This window comes from Octopus bimaculoides, chromosome 1, assembly GCF_046866305.1.
Source record: "Octopus bimaculoides isolate indiv1 chromosome 1, ASM4686630v1, whole genome shotgun sequence".
NCBI lineage: Eukaryota > Metazoa > Mollusca > Cephalopoda > Octopoda > Octopodidae > Octopus > Octopus bimaculoides.
Genome location: NC_142928.1, coordinates 53,108,971 through 53,122,869, shown reverse-complemented (window position 1 = coordinate 53,122,869; position 13,899 = coordinate 53,108,971). Strand labels below are relative to the sequence as shown.

Below are 13,899 nucleotides of genomic sequence, written 5' to 3'. Positions count from 1 at the left end.
AAATTTCCCTCATCGTATCCTGACATTTTGTTTTTAATGACACCTAAATTGTCTAGGATGCACTATGCTTAAGGGTGGGGAGACAAGATGGAATGTCTAATCAATCAGGGCTGGACAAGTGGCAGTCCAAATTTTGAATGCATACTCTTTTTTTAATTTTTCTCTGTATAACAGTGAGCATCAACTGAAGATAAGATATATATATATCTTCAGTTGATGCTACTTTTTGAAGGATAATGTTATTCCTTGCACTTTCAACATAGCAGAGACCATCCTTCTCTGACCAAAGCTGATTTCTTTCTTATGAAAAAGAGTATTAACCCCAATACAGTACTATGGAATAAAAAGTTGTTAATATCATTTGAAAAGAAATTTTTAAAAAATAAACAAAGAATCCTTCACATCCTGTCATCAATATCTTGTTGCAACTTACATTGAAGATATTCTTTCATTGTTGTAAGAGTCATTTGTTTCCAACCTTCTGTGAAAAACATGTTTGGCCATGATGAAATATTACCTTGCTTGAAAACATGAGATTTCACAACAGGAAGGGTATCTGGCCATAGAAAACCTGCTTCAGCAAGTTCTGTCTGAGCCATGCATGTATGGCAAAATCAACCTTTAAACAATGTTGACAAGATAAATATTTGTATATTGCCCATTGATATACAATGAAGTACCTCAAAATGCTCATTTACAGTTAGGGAGATTGATCAGACATTCATTTTATGTCTAGTTTGGTGAGCACTAGCATTGTTGGTTACATTTTTTTCTTGTGGGGAAATCCTTGTTTCACTCATTTACGGAGTTATTTGTTGCCACAAATATACCATAGACAAAAGACAAACTCTTTAGCCAGTAAGCTTGTGCACAACTACAAAGCAATGTTGCTAGTAATTTTGATGCTAGAGATGAATACTGTCTAACAAAGTGTAGTCCATGCCACTACAGAAAAAGGCACATCAAGTTTTTCATTAAGTGTCTCAGATGAGTTGTTGCTAATAAGATTTTAATTCTTCAAATTATTAACACCATCTTTAGAGATGAAACATTTTTAATACATCTTATGTTTTGAGATTTGACTCCTTTTTACATAAAAATATTCATTTTGCATCTCATTAAAAGGCTGCCATTTTCTTTTAATGTAGAAACATTAGGGAATTTTGTCTCAAAAATTAAGCTCTGACAATGAAGATTAATAATTTGAATTTTCAGCTACTACTTGCATTTGAATCAACTACCATTATTTTATAAGCATGTCATAATTCAGTGATGTTTACTTTTGGTAAAATGCTTTCCACAGTGTTACTCATTTCTAACTTTGAGGGAAGATTATTGATTTAATCAACCCCGGAATTACATTATTTTATCAATTGTGAATAGAATAATAAAGTTACATTCTTGGGAATTTCAACTCAAAATTTCAAAACTCGACTAAATAAGAACTTTGTTTCTCTGTCAACTGGTCACCACCCTAACATTCCACTATATTGTTTATTGTAAATAGAATTATTCTCTCTCCAGAAATATATAGTTATTAGTTTCATTTTTGACAAAATTTCAGTTGAGTAAATTTTGGTTAAAAATCACAAAGCCAACTGTACTTTATTTTTCCAGGTGTTGTTTAAAATGTACACATTTTTTATATCATTTTGTATAGATTACATTTTTTGAGTGTTGATTTAATGACAGGGGTTAATGTTTTTGCTTTTTTTTTTTAATGCTCTTTACTCTTTCATCAGGTCAGCTTGCTAGAATATCGTAAAAGGTTAAAAGAGAAGAAAGATCCAAATGCTGCTTCTGCATACTCACAAGGCAAGGTCTCAACAAAATCAACTCCAGTTCCAGCTGATAAAGCTCCAACATTAGCTGTACTCCCCTTATTTGTTGAACCTGTTAGTCCTGCAAAAGAAAACGAGTCATCAGAAGTAAAAGGTATTTTGCAATTTATTCTTGTTAATCTAATTCTGAAATGTATTTTAGTCAGTTTCCCTGTATGAGTGACCATTTTGTTGTAACAACCTGAAAAAACTGAAATAGTGATTAAAATACAAAGCTCTTTCACATAGTCTGCAAAGCAAGTTTTAAGATAGATTTTGTTAAATTTGCTATTTTGTAACTAAAGAAAATTTAATGAGGAAATTTGATATTTGATCAAATTTTACAATGCAGTCATTTTTTTTTTTATTAACAAAATTTTTAAAAAAGCAACTTATTATTTTCTTTGTTTAACCTTTTTGTTACTGTATTTATTTTGAAATACTCTGTGTTTATTTCAATTACTTTAAATATAACAAAGAATTTAATAAAATAGCTTAGTTATCATTCAGCTAGTTTTAGGAACATAAATCATGACTAAGGTTTGGTGGAAGAATTTAATTCAAAACTTATGAAAACAAGACATTTGTACTCAGAGCTAGAGCCAGTTTCAGCCCGGTTGGTAATGAAAGGGCTAACAAGGGTTGAAGGTATTAATTTTCTGAACCTCAGTGTTACTAATGGTATTTTATTTTATCAATCTTAGGAGAACCATCACTTTTCATCTCTGAGACTCAGGTGAAGCCCCAAAATAGATACAATTGATTTCTCTATTCTGTGTGGCAGTTTTGTTAATGATTTTCTTGTTTTGTTTTGTTTTTTTTTAACTGCATATAAAATATTTTCATTTTCCAGTATCAAATTTCTTACTGAAATAGAAATTCATTTAGTCATTTTCTCTAATTTCATTACAATTGGAAGTGTTTCATGTACACAAGAAATTTCAAAATCTGCCACTATTAGTTGTACTTGAATTGTTCATGTATTAATTTTCTTATTTTACAGAAATAAAATAATTCTTGATTGGTGAAAAATTATTTTCTTTTACTTGAATTTTATTCCTATTAGAACATCGAGACAAAAAGTCTGAGTCACGATGGACAGAAAAACCAATGAGTCTCACAGAAAGGTTACGGCAAGAATTTGGTCTTGAAGAAAGCGATGAAGAGGAAAATAAAACTGGTATGAATTTTCAGTTCAATATTTTATAGAAAATTTATAGTTGTTATATCAGACATGTTATTTTGATTGGTCATGACAACAATTAAGTACTTGAATTTCCAGAAAGATATGTAATCAAGTGTAGCTTATTTTACATTATTGATAAAACATTATGAGTATTTTCTAAATTATTTCTAAATTATTGGGTCTCTCTTATATTAAGCATTATTTTTCTTATCTATATTATAAGGAAAAGTTATTAAGAAATTACCCTATATCAAATAATTTATAGTTGCGAGTCACAAGTTAGTTTAATAAAAGTTGTGTGTCACTTGCACCTGTTTGGTTCATAATTTGTTTAATATGACATCCTAATTTAAATAATTCAGTTTTTAAATTATTCTCTCCATTTTTTCTTTGGAAGCTAAAATTAACAATCGATTCCTATGCATGTTGGCATTTTTAACTAATTTTTTTAATCAGAAATTATTGTATGTGTTAATGTATAAGCTGCAAATTTACTGTGTAGTGAGTTTAATGAATAGTTCCTTAATTTTGTAATTTTTGTTAAAAACCTTTTCCCTCTTTTTAACAATGTTTTTCAAGTAATTAAGATACTTTGCTTTCATTTTGAAGTTAACAAGAATTGTTTTTTGAGTGTTCATTTATTGAAAGCTTCAAAGGTGGTAGAGAATTTTTTTTATATATAAATTAATTTTATTACTTTTAAAGAAACTGAATTGTAATAATTTTTATTTTGTTATGAATAATCAAAACAAGTGTTGACAGTATTCCACAAATACCTTTTTAGAATCGAAATGGCATTGTAAAAGGCAGTCTGTACAAACTCCCCCACCCCCTCCACCACCACCTAGCAGTGTGCAACCTCATCTACATCACCCTGGCAACCCTTCTGGTGAGGGTGAGTTTTTTTGTATATTTATGTCTTCTCCTGCTTGTTAACTCTGCCTGATACTATGTCTTCTGTTGTTCATAAACTCAGTGTATACACATCTGCAAGTGATATTTTGCTTAATTAATTGCACAAGTATTGATGTCTTCACAACTGGTCTGTCTAAGAATGCAACATCTCATTATTTGTTTCTATCATATTTCTGTAGCTTCATTATTTTTGTCATGTTTTCTGAGAAGTATTTTATTTCTGAATTTTTAAAACTTAGTTTATAAACTTTCTTTTAAAATTTTTTGTAGAATAGGTACATCCTTGGTTGTGTGTTTAAGAACATCACTTCACAACCGTGTAGTTTTGAGTTCATTCCCATATATGACACCTTGGGTTAAGTGTCTTTGGCTATGGTCCCAAACCAATCAATGCCTTGTGATTGAATTTAGTAAATGGAAACTGCACAGAAGCCCATCATATATGTATATACATATCTGTGTTTGTCTCTCGCTGCATAACCACCACTGTTGGTCTGCTTACACAACCCATAACTAAGCAGTTTGGCAAAAAGAGAAAGTACTGAGGTAGATTTGATCAACTAAATTCTTCAAGGCAGTACTGAAGCCAGTAAAAGAGAATAAGGCTACTGTTAAGAGTTTTTACAGGTTTTTGTATAACTATTTATATTTTGATGTTGTTCTTATTTAAATAGCATATGTAAAATATTTTCTTTGTAAACTTTTTATTGTCTTATTTTTGTTCAATAAAGTATTGGAGAAGTTTTTGATATTGTATTTCTCTGTTCTTGTGAATGTGTGATTATGAGCTGTTCTGTTTGCTTCTTCAATGGCGATTAATAGCAAATTTACTCTCTTCTTTGGCATATATATATATATGTGTGTGTGTGTGCTTCCTTATTTCATTCTTCTTGCATGTTAAATACACATTTTTAAGTATAAGTTTCTTTTGTTTTGTTATAGCTGTGCCAATGCAGCCATTATTGCACCAAATTTTAGTTCTATTGTACTTCATTATAGATATTGTGAATCTTTTTTTTCACCCCTATGTATGATACTCTTTCAAAATTTTCTAACATAAAATTGTAATTATGCACTAACTAAATTAGTTTCGAAAATTAGGTTTGTTTTTGATAATGAATTACTCTGAAATCTTTTAGTTGAGATAAAAACTCAAAAGCATGGCACTCAGATGACTGAAAATATATTTCATTCCTTTTGCCCATATTTTAAAAAGTTTCTCAGCATATCAAAAATGAATTGCATTCTTCATACATCAAAAGAACTATATATGTGCAGTGGTTTCTTCAATTAAATATAATCAAAACAGAAATGCATCTGATGAGTCTAAAAAATAAGTTAAATTTAACTCAAAGAAACTTGGAAAGTAAAACATGAACTGAAATGGTATAGATTTGATTAGAAGGGAGTTATGCAAAGTGAACAAAAGTTTATTTGTAAGTACTAGAGTACAAATAGAAAACCTTAATTTAATGAGGAATATCTTCAGATCTGTCTATATTTTAATACTCACTTGTATCACCTACTAGCTATCATTCTCTCCCTTCCATGTTGTTTACATCTCCCACTGTTTCCATCTCTGTTGCTGTTTATCACTCACTCATTCTCTCTTAATATGACACATCTTTATCACTGTCCCATCGAGTTGCTCATGCTGTTTTTCTATCCAACTTCCTTCCATATCAAACTGCCCCACCACCATCATATTTATATTTGATACTGTCTTCTGTCACTTTTGGTCACATTTGCCTTGAGAAGAACATTGCATAGAGAGGACTTTTTAGTCTCACAAAGAACATGGCAACCTCTCGTGTTGCTACTACATTAAAATGTACCCAGTACACTCGATAAAGTGGCTGGCATTTGAGTGAAGACAATGTAGTTGGTACCCAATGCACTTTGTAAAACAACTGGTGTTAAGAAATCCCCATATAGGAACCATGCCAAAAACAGAAGCTATATGCAAGTTGTCTTCCAACCAGTCTGGGAGGACAGTAACTCCAAAAATAGGCCCTGGCTTGATCTGTGATAGCTCATCTGACATGGGAAATAGGTATAAATGTTGATGACTGATGAACACTTACACCTTGATGGCATTCAGTGAGAATTCATTGCCTGTCTTAACACATATTCATTTCATTTCATTTCATTACATGATGCGTTATTGTCATTTTTTCCTGCAATGTATGCATCTTTTTTCTTTTTTTTTTTTCAATGAAGGTTTTATAAATTTTTTCTTGTACACTTATGAGAAAGGCTGTAGAATATAACAGTTGCCTTGAAAAATTTGTTTTTAATATGTCAGATATCTCAAATAGGTAACTTATATTTATTATATGATAGTAGTTGTTAGCATTATTGAACACGAAATAATCTTGTTTGTTTAGATGAAGGCCAATATTTTATGCACAACATAAATCAGAAGAACTGAAATACATTTAAATATTACAAGGCCTCACTGAGAGTGAAATAATAATGAAAATATATTCTTTCTATGCTATTGATGTGTGGAATAAAGAAGAGTCTCTTGACAAACTGTTTTATAATGTTGGCCACTCTTAGAGAAAATCAGTAGAATCCCTCTTGCTTTTTTCCATACACCAGTATCAAAAAGAAGGCATTTACATTTTTATTTTGTCCACAGCATGGCTTGTAATAAAGGTGAAATAAAATGAAATGTATACAGTAAAATTATGCTTACTTGCAAGTATCTTCTTACCTATTTCAACTAAAATTAAAGATGCAATAGATTCCAAGAAACATTAGCCTATTTCTTCTGCCTTATCTTCCCTTATTCTAATAGTTTTGTATCTCTTTTGGACTGAAATTTTTTTTCCACTCATTACCAAACCTCTAGCTGTCAGTGTGACATTACAAGTCTCCAAAATGTTGCTAAATTTGTTATTCTTGATGTTAACTATTTCTATAATCTACAATACAGAGGCTTTCCTCAAATCAGAAGAACTGAAATACAGTTACATGCCAAATATATAGATGTATTTACATTGGGGATCTTTATAAGATTACATAGGTGTAAGGCATACATCGCACACTTTCTAAGCATGCCCTGGACATTTTGCTTTATTAAACAAGCCATTTATTTAAAGCATGAATATTTGGTAACAACTCTTGTGGTATGAAATCTGAACATTGAGAATATTCTTTCTTTCTTTTTTTTTTTTTTTTTTTTTCTATGGTCTTCACAACCAAACTGTTATATTTTGTAAAAGCTTGTCTTGCTGTTAAAAGTATTTGTTTTAATTTTGAAGTTTGTTTTTATTCACTTTGTCAACTGTTTGCTTTCTTTTAATATCAAATGTTTAACAGCATTTTTAATAGATTTTTTGAATGTTTTATTTTCAATATTTCTTTATCAGTTTTGAGCAGTGAGTTGAGAAAGTCAGTGAAGCATTTCACTAATTTTTCTTGGATTTCAGTATTCTGTTTCATCTGTGTATATTTTCAGTTGATATCCCACTGTTATGAACTTTGGGGCAATATATATAAACAAACAGGTAAAAATACTGAGACAACAGGGTCATTTGTATGCATTCAAGAAATCAATATTTCCTTACCACAAAAACTAGAGATTAAAAAAAAACTAATATAAATTTTGATTGCTTGAGTTAAAGATTTTTCTCTAAAAATTTCTTTCTTCTTTTCAGTTATTTCTCTGACTGAAAATTTGTTTATTGCAGTGTATTTGTATGAAACCTACCAAAAATAATTTAGTAATTAATAATTTTTAATTTCCATTTTAGAATTGCTGGCAGAACCATTGCCTGTTGCTCCAAGTCATTCTGTACTAACACAGTACCCTCCCTTACAAAATCAACTGCAAGGGTCTATGCTCTCGGGTAGACCTCCTTTACCACCACCACCACCACCACCTCATCAATCTCGACTGCTGATACCAAATCAAAGTACTCCACTCCCACCACCTCCCCCACCACCATCTACTGTTGCTGTTTCTGAAAGTCCAGTAATACCTTCTTTGATGTCTATTCAGACATATCACCAGCGATTTCAAGCTCCAGCTGGTCAACCTGGACCACCACCACCACTGCCAACTCAGAATCAGCTCCCACCTCCTCCTCCACAACAGGTCCCTCCACCTGGACCAGTGGTCTCAGCAGCCCCACCACCTCCCCCTCCTATGCCCCTCATAACATCACCTCGTCCTCCATGTGTAGTTGGCCCTCCTCCACCTCCTCCAAATGTGCAGGCAGGTCCTCAACAGCCACCACCTCCACAACAGCAGCCTCAGCAGCAACCTCCTCCACCATTACCCCAGATATCACAACATCACACACATTATGCCTATCAAGGTAAGTTGCTATTTGTAGTCACTTAATACTTTTTAAGGTAGATAATTATATTTTCAAACTGAAATTACAAATAAAAAGTAAAAATTTCGTGAAACATATTAATAAAAAAAAAGCAAAGGGAAATGTCAAATGGGTTTTTTAAATATTATATGTTATAAATATTATATATCCAGAGTAGCTCACAAACAAATTTGGAGGGTGAAGAAACAGCACAGAAAGAAGAGAAATTAATATTTTGGACTGTTGCCCAATGTCAAGATAGAAGAGAGGCAAAATATATTTTGTTGCTGAAATAAAAGTAAAGTCATGTTATTAAAAATGAAAAAAATATATTAGTTGTTGGAAAATTAAATTATATTGAACTTTCAAAATTCAGTTGTAAGGAATTGATGTCATTACTTTTACCAAGCCAAAATTTTTGTGATATATGTGTTTATACCTGTAATTAATTGATTAGTGTGTAAACATCTGTAGAAACTTATTTAATTTGAACCTTTTAAGTTCTTTCCATGTGCACTATTAATTTTAATACTGCATTTTCCTTTTATTTTTTGTATTTTATTTACATAACTTCCTTTTTACATAGCATTTCTTTTTTTAAAACTCAGTTTAATATCAGGTTAAAAGACATTTGACTTAAAAGTATCATTTTCAGATTTTGTCTCTGTTTTCTAAGAAAAAAATGCTATTTGAGATCCTTTAACCTTCACAATACATTTATGCTAATGTGCAGAACTTTGATCCCAAAAATTAGGCCCTGTTTCTGAGCTCTTTATAAATTTTGCCAGAAATTCTTTTATGATTGAAGATTGAGGTGATCAAATTGCTATTAACAGCCTTTTGTAGATAGTATCAAATCATTTCTCAGATGAAACTAGTTTTTTTCCTTTCATGCAAAGAAATTCCCTCATACTAATGGCCATTTCTATGAGGAATCACTGAACCAAGGATAGTTTGGTCAATCATGTATAAAATATCAATACTTCTACCTCTTAAAGTTAATATTTGAGCATAAGTAAATTTTTTTTTTTTTATTAAAATAATCTCTTTTCCCTCCCTCATTCTCTTTCTCTTATTCTCTCCCTCTCATTCTCTAATATTTTTTTAAACTGACTGTTATTTTTCTTTCATTGTAGGTGTTGTATCTAGTGCATCTCACCTCCAATCATCAACTCAGACCACTCAGTTTAGCCATCCAGCTCCAGTTCCAGCGGTGTCCAGTCAACCTCCACAGTATCCACCTGGACCTCCTCCGCCAGTATCTCAAGCAACAGCAAATTATGGACCGCCGCCACCTCAATTGCCAGGACCAGCACTTCAGCAGTCACAGTTTACACATCCTCCTCCACCCCCTCCTCCTCCAAACACCGGACAAATTCCTTGTCAAGGACAATCGCTTGTACTTCAGAATCAGAGCACTGCAAACTTTCAGATGCCTCCACCTCCACCCCCTCCACCACATGGAACAACATATGTACGGCAACCTCCTCCACCTCCTCAAGCAATTTTACCTCCACCTCCAAATGGAGGTAGCTATCCACCTCCACCACAACATGTGGCACCTCCCTATGTACCCCCTCCTGCTCCAACTGGAAACCCTTCTAATCATCCACCTCCCCAGCCTTTCACTACAACACAAACCCAACAACCTCTTCCACCACCACCACCACCACCTCCTCCACAGCAACAGCAACAACAACAACAACCTTACACCATTAATCAAACACAATTATCATCATCTACACCCAAAACTTACTTCCCTCGGTCCAAATACAACCAATCCCAGAACTACTAAGATTTTGTTATTCACTCGCTATACATAGTTCAGCTGACAAATCAGTCAGTCATCTTAGATAAGAAATCGGTGGAAATGTACATAAATCCTCACATTTGGCTTGTATATATGCTGTCATCTGATCATTCATTATTTGTAAGTTGTAAATTTGCCTGAAGTTTTCATCTCTCATTTTCTCTGGGCAGCCATAAATCTGTTGCTGGAAGCAGTATATATAAAAAATAATAAAAAGAAAGAAATGTAAAAGAACAAAAACAAACCACCATTCACCCACATAAGTCATTAAGTTTAAAAAAAAAAAATGAAGGTAGTAGAAAATTTAGCGTGAACACAAATCGCGGTGAAATTTTATTTTCCTATTGGATGTGTACAGTCCATTTTGTGCAGTATCGTGTTCATAAAAGCTGCATTGTCTCAGTATTTGAGGCACATGCTAGGTTGACTACATTGTTAATAATCGCCATGTTTGTAATGCCTTGGTGTAGATCTGAAATCTGTCTTAATACTGTCTAGAGGCCATATCCTTCCCAGCATCATATATATGACCAGCCCTTGTATAAAGTTGCCTGCATGTTTAACCCTGCATACATGTGTAAAATAAACATGTCAGTTTTCCTTTTTACTTTGACTATATGTTGTTATCTTTTATTTTACTGGTTGATTGTATTAAAATTTGTATATAAATGACTGATACTACACTACTGGAAAGGGTGTAACACTTCTGTATCCACAGGTATGTTAAATGTGTCGTATTAATGGTATCCACTCATAGTCAGACTGGAGAACATATAGTAATTCTACAGCAGTGGTTGACAATAGTTTTTGAAAGTTGCAACTCTTATATCTTTGAACTGTTTTATATGTCTTTTCAAACAAAAATTTGAAGCTTAATATATGAAACCTTCATTAAAATTGATTTACATTTGTGTTGATAATAATGATAAAACTGAAAGGCGTGCCAAAAATAAAGAAGTGTTATTTCATGTTCATAAGCAACAACTTATGACACTTATCACTTGTTTAGATCATGTTGAGGCTTAGGCAAGCAGGAATTAAAATAGCAGTTCCATAAAGTCAGAGAAAACTACAGAAAATACATGATTAACATAGTAGAATGAAATATAATAGGTGGAAGGAAATTGCATTTTCAAGCTATGTTAAATGCTAGATGAAGGCATCTTTGATAGGAAGAATACTATTTTTGACATCAAAAAAAAAAGAGAAGCAAAAATTGTTTCATATTGCAAAATAATGTTTCAGGATGAATCATGTTATTGTAGAGAAATGCATGATTGTTCAGTAATGTTAAAAAATGAAATTTCAATTGACATTTTACATCATGAAACTGTCATATTCTGAAGTAGTAGGAAATTTGTAATGTACCAAAAATTTCCAAATGTTATATTTTGGTGTTCAGCTCCAATAAGTACTTGGCAAATAGCAAACCACACTCATGTATTGTAGTGACTCATAAATGATTTAGCCTCGCTTCAGCCTGGAACCTGCAGTTTATGATCATATCGGTTACAGTTATGACCATCCATCATTTTCTTTTCTTTTCTTTCTTTTTTTTTTTTTTTAGATGTAATGAACTAAATTTTTTCTTTCCTTTACCCCTGTAAAATTTAGGGTGATTTGAGGTTGCTGCAGTTGAAGCAACCATATAACAGCTCTTTCATTGGCTGGTAGTAATTAGTTGTATCAATGAGTTGGCATACTTAGATGTAAGCCATGTATCTCCTCTTTAGCAAGACATCTGTTCCTGTCCCTTTATCATACTTTGATCTTCTTCAATCCACTCAGTTGAGGGGGTTTATCTTGCAAGTACTTGGTGACCTCACTAGTGCTTGTGCCATGAAAAAAGCATCCTGTACACTCTGTTAAATGGTTAGCAAAAAAAAAAAGGGGCATCTAATTGTAGAAACCATGTCAAAGCAGACATTGGAGCTTGGTGCAGTCTTCTGGCTCTTCAGTTCCTGTCAAATCATCCAACCCATGCCAGCTTGGAGAAAAGGACGTTAAATGATGATGATTTATATATGTGTGTATATATATATATATATATATATATATAGAGAGAGAGAGAGAGAGAGAGAGAGACAAAGAGTAATTGTGAGTAGACACAATATGGCTAAATAGTTAAGAAATTTCCAATGGAATCACAAAACCCTTTTGTTTCAACCCACTGTGTGGTGTCTTGAACATGTCATTTTCTACTGCTTAATGACTGAAAATCAATAGAGAGGAATTATATAGAAGCCTATAGAATAGATTGTATATAATTCAAAGGTCCAACTTTTTGTCACACTGATGATTTCTCCTTGTGAATTGACTTGATATGTTCCAAAATCATGGTCCGGAATTCTAACTGAGATCCATTTTATGTATGTATGTGTGTGTGTGTGTATTATGTTTGTATGGAAACTGAACATATCAACTTACATTTATTTACTCTGATATAACATTTCTGTTGGTAGATAAAGCACCTATTTCAAAAGTTTATTTTTAGAATGAATTATTGTAAACTTGTGGCAGACATCACACAGTAGCAGTTTTTTTTTTTTTATAAAAAAATATAACCAAATACATAATATATTAAAATTAGTTTACTATAAATCCAAAGGTCAAACCTACTACTACTAAAATTGCATTATACTCTTGAAAATATCTTATATTTTGTGGTTGTAAGGTTGACATTAAGAAATAGCATCCATACACCAGTTGCTGATATATCTAATTGATTTTCATGAATCATTAAAAAAATGAACTGTTTATTGTATAGCAAAGTGGCTATAAAACAAAATAATGAAGAACATTATATATTTATAGTTTTTTTGTTTTGTTTTTTATCACATGAGTCAGTATTCCTAAGTTCATTTGAAAATTTTCCAAAATCTTTTGACATCCATTTTTTTAAAATACAAATATATAAGACGATGGCATTGCTTGTGGAAACTTGGGCGTTGGCTTACTGTTGGAATTAATATCCTTGCTTCTGGATGATTTTCCTGCCACTAAGCACTTCTGCTCTGAATTGGGAATAATTGCCAGCATCAAAATTTTCTTGTAAATCAACTCCACATTATGGTTATAGTAAGATTTGAACTCCTGAACATCATAACTTCACTGCTACTGTGCTTCATATTTATATTGTTATAGGTGCAGGCAGGAATACGATTGTCAAGTTTGCTTCACAACCATATGGTTTAGGATTCCATCTCACAAACTGACACCCTGGGCTTATGACTTTTCAATAAAATTTGGTAGACAGAAACTAGCTACCAAATTTTACCAAACTGTACTGTATAAAAGCCCATCCTATTTGTGTATTTCTACATGTTTTCACATTTACACTATTTGGTTGACTGCATTTGTTTACATCTTGCTCAGCAGTTCTGCGCGAAAACCAGTTAAATAAAAATACCTTACCTGAAAAACATATTAGGGTTGTACAAGCTCTTTGGCTAGAAGAGCATCCAGTCATAGGATACTTCTTGAATAAGTTACCTTATGCTAAACCTAATATAAAAATACATTTAAACTGGCTGTATCTTGCCTCATATTTTCTACATGTTCTATATTCAAATCAGCCTGATTTGGCTTTTAATACCCACACTACAATGCCATTCTAAAAATTTTAGAATTGACAGTGTAGTTCCCAGTGTACCAAAAGACATGATGGTTGTGATTGGAAAGCCTTAGATTAGTGGTTCCCAACCTTTTCAATGGTTCCCAACTCTTTTATTTAAATGAGTTTTCCCACAGACCCCTTTAAATATGCCTATCCTTATGTATATTTATATATGAAATTTTGAATTTAGTTCATGGACCCCAGGCTGAGAACCACTGCCTTAA

The 13,899-nt window shown here is 32.3% G+C and overlaps 1 protein-coding gene across 6 annotated transcripts in view; it reads left to right on the top strand.

Annotated features, from left to right (window-relative positions):
- LOC106873279 (uncharacterized) overlaps positions 1-10,672 on the top strand; it is a 74,313-nt gene extending 63,641 nt beyond the window's left edge. For 2 of the 6 annotated variants that reach the window (XM_089358898.1, XM_014920573.3), the window contains 5 exons: positions 1,743-1,935; positions 2,887-3,000; positions 3,791-3,895; positions 7,683-8,249; positions 9,386-10,672. In XM_089358898.1, the coding sequence (XP_089215024.1) occupies positions 1,743-1,935; positions 2,887-3,000; positions 3,791-3,895; positions 7,683-8,249; positions 9,386-10,044 (1,638 nt within the window). In that variant the 3' untranslated portion in view covers positions 10,045-10,672. Of the gene's footprint in view, positions 1-1,742; positions 1,936-2,886; positions 3,001-3,790; positions 3,902-7,682; positions 8,250-9,385 lie in introns of all 6 variants that reach the window. The other 4 variants (XM_014920575.3, XM_014920572.3, XM_089358995.1 and 1 more) reach the window with 2 other exon arrangements.
- The last annotated feature ends 3,227 nt before the right edge of the window (positions 10,673-13,899 follow it).